Source organism: Aptenodytes forsteri, unplaced genomic scaffold (assembly GCF_000699145.1).
Source record: "Aptenodytes forsteri isolate BGI_AS27 unplaced genomic scaffold, ASM69914v1 Scaffold96, whole genome shotgun sequence".
In the NCBI taxonomy this organism is placed as follows: Eukaryota; Metazoa; Chordata; class Aves; order Sphenisciformes; family Spheniscidae; genus Aptenodytes; species Aptenodytes forsteri.
Window position 1 is genome coordinate 3,223,425 of NW_008795029.1, and position 15,609 is coordinate 3,239,033.

Below are 15,609 nucleotides of genomic sequence, written 5' to 3' on the forward strand. Positions count from 1 at the left end.
TGTTAGTGAAGATGAAGATCACCTTCCTCATTGCTGTCTTGCCCTGCACTTTACCATATTTATTGAGTTTCTTAAGTGACAGCAGCAAGGAAAAAGGAAGATGCTTGTATTCTAGCCAACTAGTGGCAGTCAGGAAAGAGATCAGATATTTTACTCTCTTCACACCAAGAAACAGGTTCTGACAAATTAAATTAATTTATTTTGTACAAATGATAGCAGTGTCACAGTTAATACAGTAGGAAGGATATGTAATTTTATACACCTGTTTTCTTTTAACATTACAAAATGCCCTGAAAAGACAAGGATGGTAATTGCTTTTTTAAAAGGAGTGTCCTGACACTGATCACATTCTACTCTGAAAACACTTTAATCCTTACAAACAAACAAACAACAGAACCACCAGTTCCAGTTATGAAGTCTGACATACAGTACAAAATATTAACAACACTTACTTGAAAGGCAGGAAAGATTGGTCAAGTGTCAGTTGACTCATGGAAAGCTTAAAGTGTGCTCTAGTCAGTGCAAATAGAGGAATGTGTCAATTGCTGTAGTATCTGACCACCTGGTTAAATCTGGTGAGTTACCCCTGAGAAAGCAACTTCTCTCTACAAGTGTCTCGGAGTTTGTTAATTGTTGCCATGGACAAGCTTCCAGGGTCTGTGAATATTTTCTGGGGGCAAAAGGAGAAAATTCTTAGTTAAAATTCTGTCTTTAGACAACATGCTGGAATTCTCACATAATTCTCCAAAGTGTGAAATCCCTGCTTTGACATCCATACTGTGAAAATGCTTGCTGCTGTTTGGCCTCCTTGTAACAGGGTAGCATCTCCAGCTACTCTGCTGTAAAGACATGGTAAACCTGCAGCTCATAACAAGTGCTGTAAGTTACACAAAAGCAACAATACAAAAGCTAGTTTGAATGTAAGCATCCAGTTAAAATTATTTTAGAAGGCATTTGTGTTGGTGGATGGCAGATGTATTTAGAACGTATTAAGCTATCCTGGGTAATGCTACAAAGCACCAGTGCATTTTGTGGAGCTAGCATAGGTTGTTCAGGCTCTGGCACCCATACATGCATACAACAATATGTTCCTACTGCAAAAAATCAGTCTTAGTCCCTTGCTGTGCCACCTTTGCTCTTCTTCTCTACTGATCTTTCCAGAGTAGCAATGTATATGGATGTAAGAATTTGAGGCATTTCAAATGCTGTCACACATCTGTAATATTTTTTGCTTTGACTTTTGTTGCTCAAGAACAAAACATTTGTTTTTACTACTTCATCTAAAACTTCTGACTGAACAAAACTATGAAGCAAGCTGCAAGTTTATGCACTTTAACCTACAGTTAAGATGTGTGGGCCCCTCAGTTCTCTGTAGTTGTAACTGACAACTCTGGAGATCAGATTATAATTGAGCCAGTTTTGAACAGCATTCTAGTAAAGAAGTCTGCATTGCATTAAACTAAAAACTAAGATTTTGTTCAGGGGGAGGGGGGTATAAAATACTGAACTGTCATCACCTCCGCTGCTACCACTGTCTACTGCTGGAAAAAAAAAACAACACAAACCCAAAAGTATGTGTTTCAAAGTTACATAAGAACTTAACCTAAATTGTTTGTTTAATTGCCTTGAAAGCCCCTCACTACAGTAACCACCACAGTTAAAATAAATGTTTTATTCAGAGTAATTGCAAGAAAAAAGTAGCTGATTTTTCTAAAAACAGCTGCTGTAAAATGTAATGTAATTAAAGGGGGAGGGGGGAAGTCCTTCAAGGACAAGTGTTTGTATCAATCTCATGGCAGTTAACATTTAACAAAACTCTTATTTAAAACCTGTTATGGAATGGGAAAACCCCTCAAACATCTCCTCTCTAAATTAAGCTGTACCTGCGATTTATTTTTCCCTTGCTCCTTTAATTAAAAGGCTCACAAACACTAGTAAGTTAAGCTTATTTTTCTTCTATATGAGCAAAGATGAAACAACATAAATGACATCCTACTATGACAGACCTATGCACAGAGCTCTGACATGAACACAAAACTCTTTTGGGAGTAAAAGTCACCTATTGGGATATAGTGTTACACACACTTAGCAAACGATGATAGTGGAGTTGGCCAAGTGATTTATGACAGATGTGCTCCTGCCTTTTTGTTGTGTTTTTTTTAATTAACATCTTTTACATTTCAATCTTCTGAGTTAAGCTCTGAATCTAGTGTTTTATACAGATGGGGCATCCAATCTATTAATAGTTTACAAGAATAATTCTTAGTTTGCAGGTTGTCATAAGACTTGAGCAGTCAACTTCATGGATTTTGTCTGGAAAAAAGAACTTGGTGCTACCTTTTTGTTCTTTGACTAAACATAATGCTTTATATTCTGGCACTATGAATATTTATCAGTGCAAGTTTAAAATTCACTTTGTGTCTATTCTACAATATTCTACTACAATTCACCTGAAAAAGAGCACAGGAACACAATGTATAGTTCACTGAAAGAATGCACTAAAGTTATTTTCTCATCAGAAATCCTGGTTTAGCTGGTAAAAAGGGCAGAAAGCTTTGTGTCTATTCTACAATATTCTACTACAATTCACCTGAAAAAGAGCACAGGAACACAATGTATAGTTCACTGAAAGAATGCACTAAAGTTATTTTCTCGTCAGACTTCCTGGCTTAGCTGGTAAAAAGGGCAGAAAGAATTTTTTGCCCTGTATGACAGATAATGTGAATGACTTACTATGCATGGATTTAGATAGTAATTCTTTTGAAAAATTCTTTAAAAGATTTGCATTTCTTATATAAAAACATTCTTCATCCTTTTGGCAATTCCTACTGATACATTTCTCCTAACCATATCCATCTTCTTGACTGAGCAAAACATTTCTAAGTCAGTCTTGTTTTTAATTTGTAAGAACTAAAAGCTGCAGAGAATTTACCTGCATGAAGCTGTGACACTCCGTTACAAATGTTCCTTTGGTGATCTGCTTAAATTTATCACAAATGTCAGGGAAATTCGTGGCTTCCAAAATAAAAGCTTGGTGTTGCTTAATTAACGTTAAGGCCACACGGAAGATGATCTTTGACCCTTCATAGAATAAACAATCCCATATTCGGAGCACAGTCTGCAGGAAAGGGGAGAATTCAGATTACAGCTTCTTGATTTCCAGTAGGTAATTATTACTAAAGCACTACAAATGAAATAATGATTATGAGTGTATATTAAGAGAACTTTATATTACCAATTACCTCTACTGGCAGAATGTCAATGAACAAGCATATAAACCAGCGTGACACCACTAGGGTCCACATGACTCCATGTCTTTCCATCAGCTCTGCCACAGCTGGAACTTTCATTTTCACAAGTTCTCCAAGGACTTCCTGATCAGTTTTCAGGCCCAACATTGCAGGACTGTAATAATCTTGGAGAGAAGAAACCAAAACTCAGGAATCTTTGGATGTGATTTTTCCACAAAATTGAAGAGAATGTCCTGTACAGCTGAGTGTATAAAGGCATGTTGAGCCTATGAATCCCAAGTTGGAGTAAATTAAACCATGCAGTGAAGAAGTCTGCATTGTGGTCATACAGCACTTCTCTTTCAGCCAAGGCTGATCCCTCTACACAAACACTTCATTCATGCCTACCAAAGTATCTTCTTTCTCTCTGATGTTTTGTGGCAATTCATTCTTCCTTCCCGAAGAAGGATAGTCTAGGTGGTTTTTAACTACTAGCTTAGACTACAAAAGTCTTACTAATATTTAAACAGTTCAATATAACCACCACCTCCTTTCCATGTGTGGGGGCTGCACACCTCCCAGTCTGCACAATACCCAGACAGGTAACAAAAAAACCCCAAACAACCTCAAAACAACCCATAGCCTTTAGACTGGGTCCAGTCACAAACTGGAAACGTGAATTTCTGAGAGTGTCAGCTGTGCTGGGGTGCTGGAGGACAGGTACCCCTCCTGGGGGGATCTTCTCTTTTTCTCTGAGCCATGGAAATCCCACTTTTCATAGAGTCATTCCAAAAGGAAGTGAATGGCAGGTTCCCCCCAGGCAACATGTCTTCCTACTTAATTTATCTGCAAGACAGAGGCTGAAATTAGACCTACATCTCCTACACTGCTGGTCACTGCACTAAACCGTTAAATCAAAAATTAAGAAAAATAGAGCACACTATGACTGTTACTCCACAGCCTGTTTGACAGGGTAAGCATTTTCATTGCCAAGGTGCAGGATGAATAACAAGCATCTCAGTTCTATAAAGAAGTAGTTCTGGGTATACTTGCGAGACGAAAAAGATTATTTTAGCTCATAAGTGTTCAGACAGTCCAACAAGGGGCAAGAGTTACACAGATTTTTAAGGAATTAATGTTTTGGGTTTAGATGTTGACCAAAACATTTAAGCTGGATTTGATGGCTCCAGCCCTGGGAAGAAATCATTGATGGTTCACTAGTGCTTTGCTGACAAGACCTACATTATTAACATTATTTACTGAAAGAAATAACTGGTAACACAAGCACCTTCCTATGTGTTTCTTTCCTTCACTGATTCTGGAAAGCTGGAACTTGGGATTCTCGTAACTTAGCTGGTTTCTGCCAAGGTTCCCAGACAGACACAGCATAGACTGATGGTTCACATGAAGGCGAAGAAATTGGAAAGAGCAGTCTATTTGTCTGAAATATTTTTAATAAAACCTCCCCGTGCCACAAATGTTTAAGATGTCCAAATTATGCAGTACATTTATAACCACTTTAATTTCTCTATTGAAATCACAAAGAGCAGTTTAATATTCCACTCTTTTCTGTGTCAATGGTTTTCTTGAACAGACTTCCTACCCCAGGAGATATTTGCTCTCCATTTGTCCTGTTCAAATGGCGGAACATCTACAGTTTTTATGGTTCTAAGCAGCATCGCAGTCAACCTTTAGGAATGTAGCTTTTTGTCTGTGATCCTTATGTTCTTTGTTCCCACTGAAGAATGATAGGTAAAACTCCTCCACAGACATAAGAGTCACTGCCACCATACACATTCCTTTAACTGTTTGCCTTTCAATTGCTTGTAGGGAAAGCTCCGAGAGCTAAAGCACAAGTAATCCCATGAAAAAATGTACTAAAAACAAACGGACTCACACCATGACCTCAAAGCCAACACAAAAACCTCTCTTTCTCCGTATTTTGTGTTAGTGGTATGCTCATTTGTGAATTGGAATTGCAGGTAAAGTAACGTTAACTGGCTGAGTAATTTTTTTTAAAAATACTGCTTTAATGTAAGTGAAAAACAAAGAATCACATTTCACGTAACAGAACAAGCCTTCTTCCCTTTCCTACCCTTCCTCCTCCTCTCATACATCCACAAACCAATTTTTTCTTTTTTGTGCTCCTGAGACACGTTAGTACTTAAAACTTCAAGTAACCACTGGCGAGTGTCCTCGGGAGGAAGGACAGCAGCCCACACGCTCTCTGCTCTGCACTGCTGCAAATCATCCGATATGCTGAAATCAACAGCAGCTGCTATTTTTAATTTGTACAGCGAAGTAAATGTCAGGATCTCAGTGAGAACGCAACCGGACACCCACCCAGCTTTTTGAGAGCTGGCGAGTAAAAAGTTAACAGCCAAGCAACTTGGATACGTCACTCCTTGAATTACTGAAGCAGCAAGCAGCCGGGAAGCCTCGGCATAAATTAAAATTTCATTCAAGTTTGTTAGATCGTACTGCTGGACAGAAAGGAAAAAGGAACTATTCATTTATCTGGGGCAGCCTCCCGCTGTTCCTCGTGGAGCAGGAGCGGCTCCCATGTGCCCCAGTACGCAGCACTGCAACGTTCAGCCCAGCGCCACTGCAAAACAAGCGGGAGGAGTGATTAACGATTTTATGCAAATGCCAATAACCGAGTAGCAGGTTTTTTCCAGGATATTAGCTGCCAGTTCACAACAGAAAGATGTTACATTAAAAGAACCTGCATCCAAGACATTTTTATATGTAATTATTATACATTAATTATAGTTACTGTGAGTATTAATTATAATTATTACACCTAATTAATATGTAATTATAATTTAATATATAATTTTACTATATATGTATACTTTTATACATAAATGTATGCATATAAAATTAGCTCCTCAAATTAGGAGAGCCGCATTTCCAATCCTCCAGAAACATTCCTGCAGGACCCCGTATTTGTGCAAAACTTACCCACAGATCATCGACAAGGAACGTTAACAGCATTGCAGTAGCCCAGGGGACAGCACAGATCTAACCTTACAGCTCTAACAAACATCGATCTTCCGAGGGCAGCGTTACCCCCGGAGGGGTGCCAGGCCTCTAGGCACTGCCGCCCTGGAGCACGGCCAGCAGCACCCACGGCTGCACTCTGCCCGAGGGACCTGCACCACGTCATCAGGGCTACACAGGGTTAGCCAGAACTACACAGGCGAGTCAGAAGAGGGTCCAGTGTCATGCTCGAGCCACCTTTCACGGTCCGTGTCTGGTCTCGCTAGTGAAAATGGTTTTGTAACTTGGTTCGGCGCCTAAGTAAGTGCTTGGTAACATTTAACCTACGTGGCTCTTCTATTCTGTTCTTATTTGCTAGGGATGCCCAGGCCCTAAGCCTTCCGGAAATGTCCCCTCAGCAAAAATACTGCAGCTCTCCCTTGCTGCAAATGTTTCACTGTGTGCCCTATTTTCCTAATCTTTTATAATTGGCTGCTCTGCCCAGAATCTCTCCCTAAAGTCAAGATATCCTTGTTTATAAACAAGTCTACACAAGCCTAACCCTCCCCCTCACCACAAAGCTGTTTTTCCACAAGATGCTGCGCAGCAAATTATTTTTACTCACCTACCATCAAAATACATTAGCTTCATGTTCCTTCCATATCTTATCTTACAAATTATTTGAAATTTCTAGATTTGCATGATCCACATCTAATTAGTGTATTAATTATTTTTCCCTGCCAATAATCTGGCAAAATACTGAGCAGTTGATGACCCAGAACGGACCTGAGTCAGTAACTGCTCCCAATCTGCCACTTACTAATTAAAAAAACCCACCACAAAACAACCAAAAAACCCAAATGTAGGCTAATTATATTGTGTATCTATTGATCTAGGTTGGCTTATAGGAATGTCCTCTGACAATATACCATCGCCCTGAAAAAACACACAGCCAGATTGCTTCCGTTTATTCCTCAATTTGTCAAAGTGATAATGTTAACATTTTGGTGATCACACACTACATCATTACTTTTCATCACATCTTCTGGAAGGCAACAAATGAAATATTGTATTATAGATTATTATTATGTTCTATTATTAAATTATTATTAAATTCCAGGAAAATGTCTAGATGAAAATTAAGTTTCCCAATATGAAACTCCACGTTTCCAAGCTCTTTTGTAAACTGGTCCTAGGCTTTCCTTGCTTTCCTCTCAGCTTTCCTTTGTCTGTTGCTTACCCACATGCACCTGCTTTGCCTGGTCTGTCGTTCCTGGTGCCTGCCTATGGATTTTGGATGCCTTGCTAAGTTTAAGAGTGCCCGAGAGCACAGCAGAGGGCAATGCAGGCAGCATCCCACATGGAATTCGCCCCACCAAGTGCCCCGTCCTCATCAAAGTCCTGACCCCGAACAGCAGCGCAGCCCCATGGCTCTGCCGGGATCATCAGCTTCTCTTCCTCTTGGAGTTGAGTAGCAAAAAGGAAAAAACAGCTCCACCAACTGCCAGGTATTTTATTACTACTGTACAACACAGGTGACTAGATGAAGGGACTTTTTTCCTTGTTTAAAGGGCTTTTTGTTACTAACACTGCACGGACTGTGGCATGCTGTCACTTAGCTTGAAACCTGTTCTAGCTCAGCATCTAGCAGAGATGTTCCTTAAAGTACATTTCACTGTCTCCCTATCACAATAATTAGCGCCGCTCTGAATCCTACCAGGATGTCCAGGGCTAAGACATAACTGTCTGCTTGTGCTCCAGAGCAGTAATGAGATTTGCAGGAAATAAGGATAAAGCTTGTAGGGACTGTATGACCTTGTTCTCCATTACAAATAGATTAAGAGATTCCAAAAATAAGTTTAAGAAGCAGTACTCTTATAGCCTTAAATTACCTCTACAAGTCAGAGCTGCAGAAGTTAAAAAAGAATCCTTTAAGTCTGTTGTGCATATGTCAGGTTAAATATAAATACTCCTACTGGAACTAACATGATATGAATTCTTAGTGTTATAGAAATACCCAAGACAAGACCTCAGCTCTGCTGCTTATCTTCCAGCATTTCTAACTGTTATTTCAAGAGCCTATATAACCCAGCCTGGGACAAACCGAGTGATTTGTCTTGGTGATCCAATTTATTTAACCAAACTGAAAAATTAAATATTAGCTGGTTTAACTTTTCTCACAGTCATAAGCAATGTAAAGTATTTTATGCACAAGAATATGTTTATAATGTCCATGAGAGCCGTGGGGGGGGAGATTAAAGTTCTCCTTCCTCCCCCAAACAAGCAAAAATAATTCATTTTTATACCACTATGCAACATTCAAAAGTGTCTTCTTGCTGTAGATGCACATTACCACTTGCTACTGGACTTCACGGGAATCCAGAAGAGACAAATAGAGCAGGCCTGAATGCTGGCAGGCAAAAGCAGAGGTTGCCACGAACAGAATCGGCCAACTTCATGAATAGCACTCAGTTCCATATTTCAAGTCAAAACAGAAACAGATTCCACCATGTGCCTTTGTGGGAAAAAATCCTTTCCAGTAATCCTTCACTATAAAAACTTAGCTGTTTGCATGTTACTGAACACAGGGGTTATTTTAAATAACCTTGGCAATGCAAAGTTTTCCTTTCCAAAAAGATATGCTATCATAGCTGAGTTTATGAACTTCATGCAACACATGGAATGAGTTTCATCACTTCAGTTACAGAGAGGTCAAACTAGATTATAATAGCAGTCCCTTCTCACCTTCAGAGCATCTAAATGCCATTTATGCTATTCCTACACAATTTACTGACTCAATCATTCTCCCTGTTTGCGACTCTCAGCCTGCTTTGTCCAAGAAGACAGGGCAATGTTCTGCTATTTTATTTCTACCATGGGATAGTCCAAAAAGGTGCAATAGGTCTTCTAAGAATGTACATCATGAGCCTGCCATAAAAAGTTGGACAACCTATGTTTGGGAGGAAATCAGAAAGTCACAACAGGAAAAGGAGGAAAACCAAGAGTACTGCCAATTCTTTTTGCAATATCAGGCCAAAGTGACCCCCTGCAGATGTCCTGGCCAAAGTGATATCCTGCAGATATGTGGTTAAACGGTAAGCTGAACTCTTAACTATGTTTTTTTTTAAAAATAAGTTCCTAATCCTCCAGGGAACTGGGGGGGGGGGGGAATCCAAAAAAAAACCCCCCCCCCCATTATTTGAAATTTCTAGATTTGCATGATCCACATCTAATTAGTGTATTAATTATTTTTCCCTGCCAATAATCTGGCAAAATACTGAGCAGTTGATGACCCAGAACGGACCTGAGTCAGTAACTGCTCCCAATCTGCCACTTACTAATTAAAAAAACCCACCACAAAACAACCAAAAAACCCAAATGTAGGCTAATTATATTGTGTATCTATTGATCTAGGTTGGCTTATAGGAATGTCCTCTGACAATATACCATCGCCCTGAAAAAACACACAGCCAGATTGCTTCCGTTTATTCCTCAATTTGTCAAAGTGATAATGTTAACAATTTGGTGATCACACACTACATCATTACTTTTCATCACATCTTCTGGAAGGCAACAAATGAAATATTGTATTATAGATTATTATTATGTTCTATTATTAAATTATTATTAAATTCCAGGAAAATGTCTAGATGAAAATTAAGTTTCCCAATATGAAACTCCACGTTTCCAAGCTCTTTTGTAAACTGGTCCTAGGCTTTCCTTGCTTTCCTCTCAGCTTTCCTTTGTCTGTTGCTTACCCACATGCACCTGCTTTGCCTGGTCTGTCGTTCCTGGTGCCTGCCTATGGATTTTGGATGCCTTGCTAAGTTTAAGAGTGCCCGAGAGCACAGCAGAGGGCAATGCAGGCAGCATCCCACATGGAATTCGCCCCACCAAGTGCCCCGTCCTCATCAAAGTCCTGACCCCGAACAGCAGCGCAGCCCCATGGCTCTGCCGGGATCATCAGCTTCTCTTCCTCTTGGAGTTGAGTAGCAAAAAGGAAAAAACAGCTCCACCAACTGCCAGGTATTTTATTGCTACTGTACAACACAGGTGACTAGATGAAGGGACTTTTTTCCTTGTTTAAAGGGCTTTTTGTTACTAACACTGCACGGACTGTGGCATGCTGTCACTTAGCTTGAAACCTGTTCTAGCTCAGCATCTAGCAGAGATGTTCCTTAAAGTACATTTCACTGTCTCCCTATCACAATAATTAGCGCCGCTCTGAATCCTACCAGGATGTCCAGGGCTAAGACATAACTGTCTGCTTGTGCTCCAGAGCAGTAATGAGATTTGCAGGAAATAAGGATAAAGCTTGTAGGGACTGTATGACCTTGTTCTCCATTACAAATAGATTAAGAGATTCCAAAAATAAGTTTAAGAAGCAGTACTCTTATAGCCTTAAATTACCTCTACAAGTCAGAGCTGCAGAAGTTAAAAAAGAATCCTTTAAGTCTGTTGTGCATATGTCAGGTTAAATATAAATACTCCTACTGGAACTAACATGATATGAATTCTTAGTGTTATAGAAATACCCAAGACAAGACCTCAGCTCTGCTGCTTATCTTCCAGCATTTCTAACTGTTATTTCAAGAGCCTATATAACCCAGCCTGGGACAAACCGAGTGATTTGTCTTGGTGATCCAATTTATTTAACCAAACTGAAAAATTAAATATTAGCTGGTTTAACTTTTCTCACCGTCATAAGCAATGTAAAGTATTTTATGCACAAGAATATGTTTATAATGTCCATGAGAGCCGTGGGGGGGGAGATTAAAGTTCTCCTTCCTCCCCCAAACAAGCAAAAATAATTCATTTTTATACCACTATGCAACATTCAAAAGTGTCTTCTTGCTGTAGATGCACATTACCACTTGCTACTGGACTTCACGGGAATCCAGAAGAGACAAATAGAGCAGGCCTGAATGCTGGCAGGCAAAAGCAGAGGTTGCCACGAACAGAATCGGCCAACTTCATGAATAGCACTCAGTTCCATATTTCAAGTCAAAACAGAAACAGATTCCACCATGTGCCTTTGTGGGAAAAAATCCTTTCCAGTAATCCTTCACTATAAAAACTTAGCTGTTTGCATGTTACTGAACACAGGGGTTATTTTAAATAACCTTGGCAATGCAAAGTTTTCCTTTCCAAAAAGATATGCTATCATAGCTGAGTTTATGAACTTCATGCAACACATGGAATGAGTTTCATCACTTCAGTTACAGAGAGGTCAAACTAGATTATAATAGCAGTCCCTTCTCACCTTCAGAGCATCTAAATGCCATTTATGCTATTCCTACACAATTTACTGACTCAATCATTCTCCCTGTTTGCGACTCTCAGCCTGCTTTGTCCAAGAAGACAGGGCAATGTTCTGCTATTTTATTTCTACCATGGGATAGTCCAAAAAGGTGCAATAGGTCTTCTAAGAATGTACATCAGGACCCTGCCATAAAAAGTTGGACAACCTATGTTTGGGAGGAAATCAGAAAGTCACAACAGGAAAAGGAGGAAAACCAAGAGTACTGCCAATTCTTTTTGCAATATCAGGCCAAAGTGACCCCCTGCAGATGTCCTGGCCAAAGTGATATCCTGCAGATATGTGGTTAAACGGTAAGCTGAACTCTTAACTATGTTTTTTTTTAAAAATAAGTTCCTAATTCTCCCCGCGCCGGGGGCGGGGGGGGGGGGGGGGAATCCAACAAAGAAACAAACCCCAAACAGGTTCAAGCCATATTTTATTTTTCCTTCATCAAACCAAACTGAAGCAGAACTTCTGTCCTGAGGTACTGAACTGACACCAGAACAGCAGTAGCCCTATCATTCACAATTGAACATTAGCTTTAAAAAACCATAAGCAAGCCCAATTAATTTTGGATGGCTGAACTACCTTAAAAAAAAAAAGAGTCTGAAAGCATTTTATGGATGCTTATTGGTTGTAATTCTGAAATTACACAAAATTTAGAATAATAGTATTTTGAGAAATGATTTACTATTAACACCTTTTCAGCAAGCACAAAATGGCAGTGTGTGGTTGTTTCTACATAATCTCATCTGCCTGTATTCATCTCTTGCTTCTGATCCCAAACGTGGAAAACTGATCCTGTGGAGCAGAAAGAGCCCTTCGGTTTCCTATTTGCATTTCACACAGCACAGTGGGATTCTGAGAAGATGCAGTAGCTACCATTTGGAAATTGAAGGAGGATGCTTGTTAATTATAAAGACAATGGAAAGAAAGGCAAAGATGATATCCTTCCAGACATTACAGAAGGCAGAGATGAAATACAAAGAAACAAAGACTCCATGTGTAACCTCTCAGAGAAACAAATCGAAGTTGGCAGCATGTTAGAAAGCACAAATGCAACTTTCAGACATTACAGTTATGGAGAATGAAACTGGCCAATGTTTGGGTTTGTTTTTTTGTTTTGTGTTTGTTTTGGTTTTTTTTTTTTTAAATACTAACTCTGTTATGTGCTGCTCAGTAGAGACATTTGCATCATTAAAAACTAGTCTAGATTAAAGTTATAGCTACCAAAGCACTCTTGTACAGATTACCTAACTAAGCAAAATGCTGTTGGCCAATTCTCCTTTCTTCCCTCTCCCCCCTCTTCATATCCACTACCATTGGAATTGCTCCTTTTGTGGATAGTGGCTTTTTCATAGTATCAGTGAGCTGACAGACACCAATGGACACGGGTTATTCACCACTCGGCTGCTTCCAAACAGCCTGGCCTGACTCCAGTCATTGCACTCTATGAATTGCGCCAGTCTAAAGAGCTGGATGCGTTGGAGAAAGCCACAGCTTACTGGGTTGACGATGGTCCCCGGAGCCAAGGCTTTTCATTCACAAAACGCTTTGACAGACTTTTAACACCAGTTTCCTCAAATGGAGGGGAAATTCATGAACAAGCATTGAAGACCACCACAACTGCTTATCTTGCCTGTAGAGGAAACAAACTTTTTTTTTTTTTTTAAAATGAGTTTACAGTTGTACAGTGAGTCTTAATGACTGATGACTTCAGCTGAATAAGGATTCCTGGATCTGTGGCTTTTTTAATTCCTCTATGGGATTAGGAAGAATAGCTATTTTACCAGTTCACTGCACCGACAAGATTCTTCTTAACACCTCAGCACAAAACACAGCGTTTATATTCTCTCACACTTAAGAAGAACCCCAGCGTTACATTTTCTTCAGCTCTTTACGAGAACGCTACAGTCACGCCATTGGAACTACTGAGCACATTACTTAAGACTGGGACAGAAGCAGGAGGCTTAAAATAGAAAGCTGGACAGACATATACGGTTCTAGCCTGATATTTGGAGAGGGAAACCAATCCAACCCTTCAGTCTGAAGAGAAGGGGAATGAAAGCTACAATCCTCTTACTTCAAGCTTGAAGAAGCTAACGAGAATTAATTTTAATCTTGAAGCAACAGGTTTTAAAACTATAAGAGGAACAAATGAGACTTCTCCACTAGCCATGAATTGAAAGCTTAGTAAAGCATTCAAGTCTTCTGAACATAAAACACGTGAAACAACTGAGGTGGTATTTCTCAAGCATCTCTCCGAAACTAAACAGGAGTCACTTCTTGTACACTTAGCAGACAAAAGTTGCCACTGTGCACTGCACGTGATTTTCTTCAGATAATTTCCTTTACTCCCAAAGCACATCTCCTTCCACAAACACATTATGTATGTAGCCACCTATGCATTATACTGTATTTTGAAACAATATCAAAGCCTGCTGTCAGTGCCTCTTCATACTATGCCATATTAAAGAAAACAAACCTTGACAATACAGCTGAGCAATTTAAAACAAGCAATTTTGCAGTATCTTAAGTTGCAAATACAATAAATCCAGAGTAAGCACGTCTTAGCTCAGGAAAAGCCAAAGTAATGCTTGGATATATTCACTACTGAAGGAGAGAGTATGTCATCTTTGTATATGACATTAGCAAAACTGAGGTTAGAAAACTGCATCCAGCTCTGATATTCACATTTAAGGCAGGAAGTTGAAGAACTGGAAAGGACGTGAAAGAAAGGGTTATAAACACTACTTAGAGAAGTTCCTTACAGAGCTCAATTTTTTCTATTTGTAGAATTATGCAAGGAAAATGAAAAGCAAAACTTGACCACTTCATAGAGAAAATACTCTAGGCATTATGGGCTTTTCAATATAGTAAAAGAAAGTCTTAAAAAGAAGCAATAGCTACAAGTTAGAACAAGGCAAATTCCAATAAACAGTATAACAAACATTTTTAGTACGAGTGATTTATAGTTTGAATACACTACTAGGAGCGGTGGTAGGGTCTTTCTTTCAGACCAAGTTTGGGACCTTTCACAAAGACAAGCTCTAGCCAAACGAGTCTGCTGCAGAGGGAATGGGAGGAAATACTACCATTTCCTCAGCTGGCTTCTTGTACAGCAAATCCAGTTACATTTCCAGTTTTGTGAGTCTTGGTATTTAACACATGGATTACTTCAAGCATATGAATACATCTTACGGGGATTTACAAGTTAAAATACGAAACTGTATATTAGGATCTGCACTGAGCACCTATAACCCCATTATACATTTGTCAGCAATTATATTATGCTTCTTGCTGTCAAAGTGACATATTCAGGAAGGCTGCATTATTAAAACTGTAATTGAACATGCAGAGCCCTGGCTGACCATTAGAAGGTCAAAAAAAAAAGCTATGAGGAATGAAATAAACTACTCACTTTGGCTTTGCACCTCTGCTGCTTTAATTCTGCAGTTAAAACAGCACAATCCCTTTAACACGGAGACAGCTCTGTCAAAACTATAGTTTCAATACCACATGGGCACATTAGTGCTTTCACAACTAGAGCCATTAGCTAAAACAAGAAAAAATAAAACATCCCTCCAACATGGCTATTCCGATAAAATGTAAAGCACAAACTAAGTAAGCCTTGTGCTGCATGCTAAAGCTTGGCCACTAATTGGTTTTTACACGTTCAAAAAAAAAAAAAGGGGACCTCTTCCCCCAAACCCACACTTTGTGTTTCCACCACTCTGCCTACCTTCCTCCTTTGTACACAGCCAGGGAATTCTACCTTTGATCAGTCCTAACTGAACTAAGATTTCATTTGAAAAGTTTATTCTGCTGGTGGCTTTTGAAAGGGATGAAACTTTGATTTACTGGGGAGATAAACAGGCAAATACCACTGCCTGCACAGACAGCCAAAGGCTGCAGTCCCATCCAGAGTAGTACCACAGAAGGCCTACTGAAGATACCTCAAGTCCAACATAATGAAATTATATTAAATACAAGGCTTGCTTGCCAGAAGGAAAGAGGCATACTTGACTTTTTTGGGTGGAATAAGTCATTTAGGTCCCGCTTCCAGTGTAAATACAGAAATATCAAGGAACACAA

General features: G+C 39.4%; 1 protein-coding gene across 1 annotated transcript in view; it reads right to left on the bottom strand.

Moving 5' to 3' along the window:
- Positions 1-182: 182 nt before the first annotated feature.
- Positions 183-15,609, bottom strand: part of GRTP1 (growth hormone regulated TBC protein 1) — a 59,858-nt gene continuing 44,431 nt past the window's right edge. The window contains exons 7-9 of the mRNA XM_009276149.2: positions 3,243-3,415; positions 2,933-3,118; positions 183-670 (exon numbers count right to left, since the gene is read on the bottom strand). Of these exons, the coding sequence (XP_009274424.1) occupies positions 581-670; positions 2,933-3,118; positions 3,243-3,415 (449 nt within the window). The 3' untranslated portion in view covers positions 183-580. The remainder of the gene's footprint in view (positions 671-2,932; positions 3,119-3,242; positions 3,416-15,609) is intronic.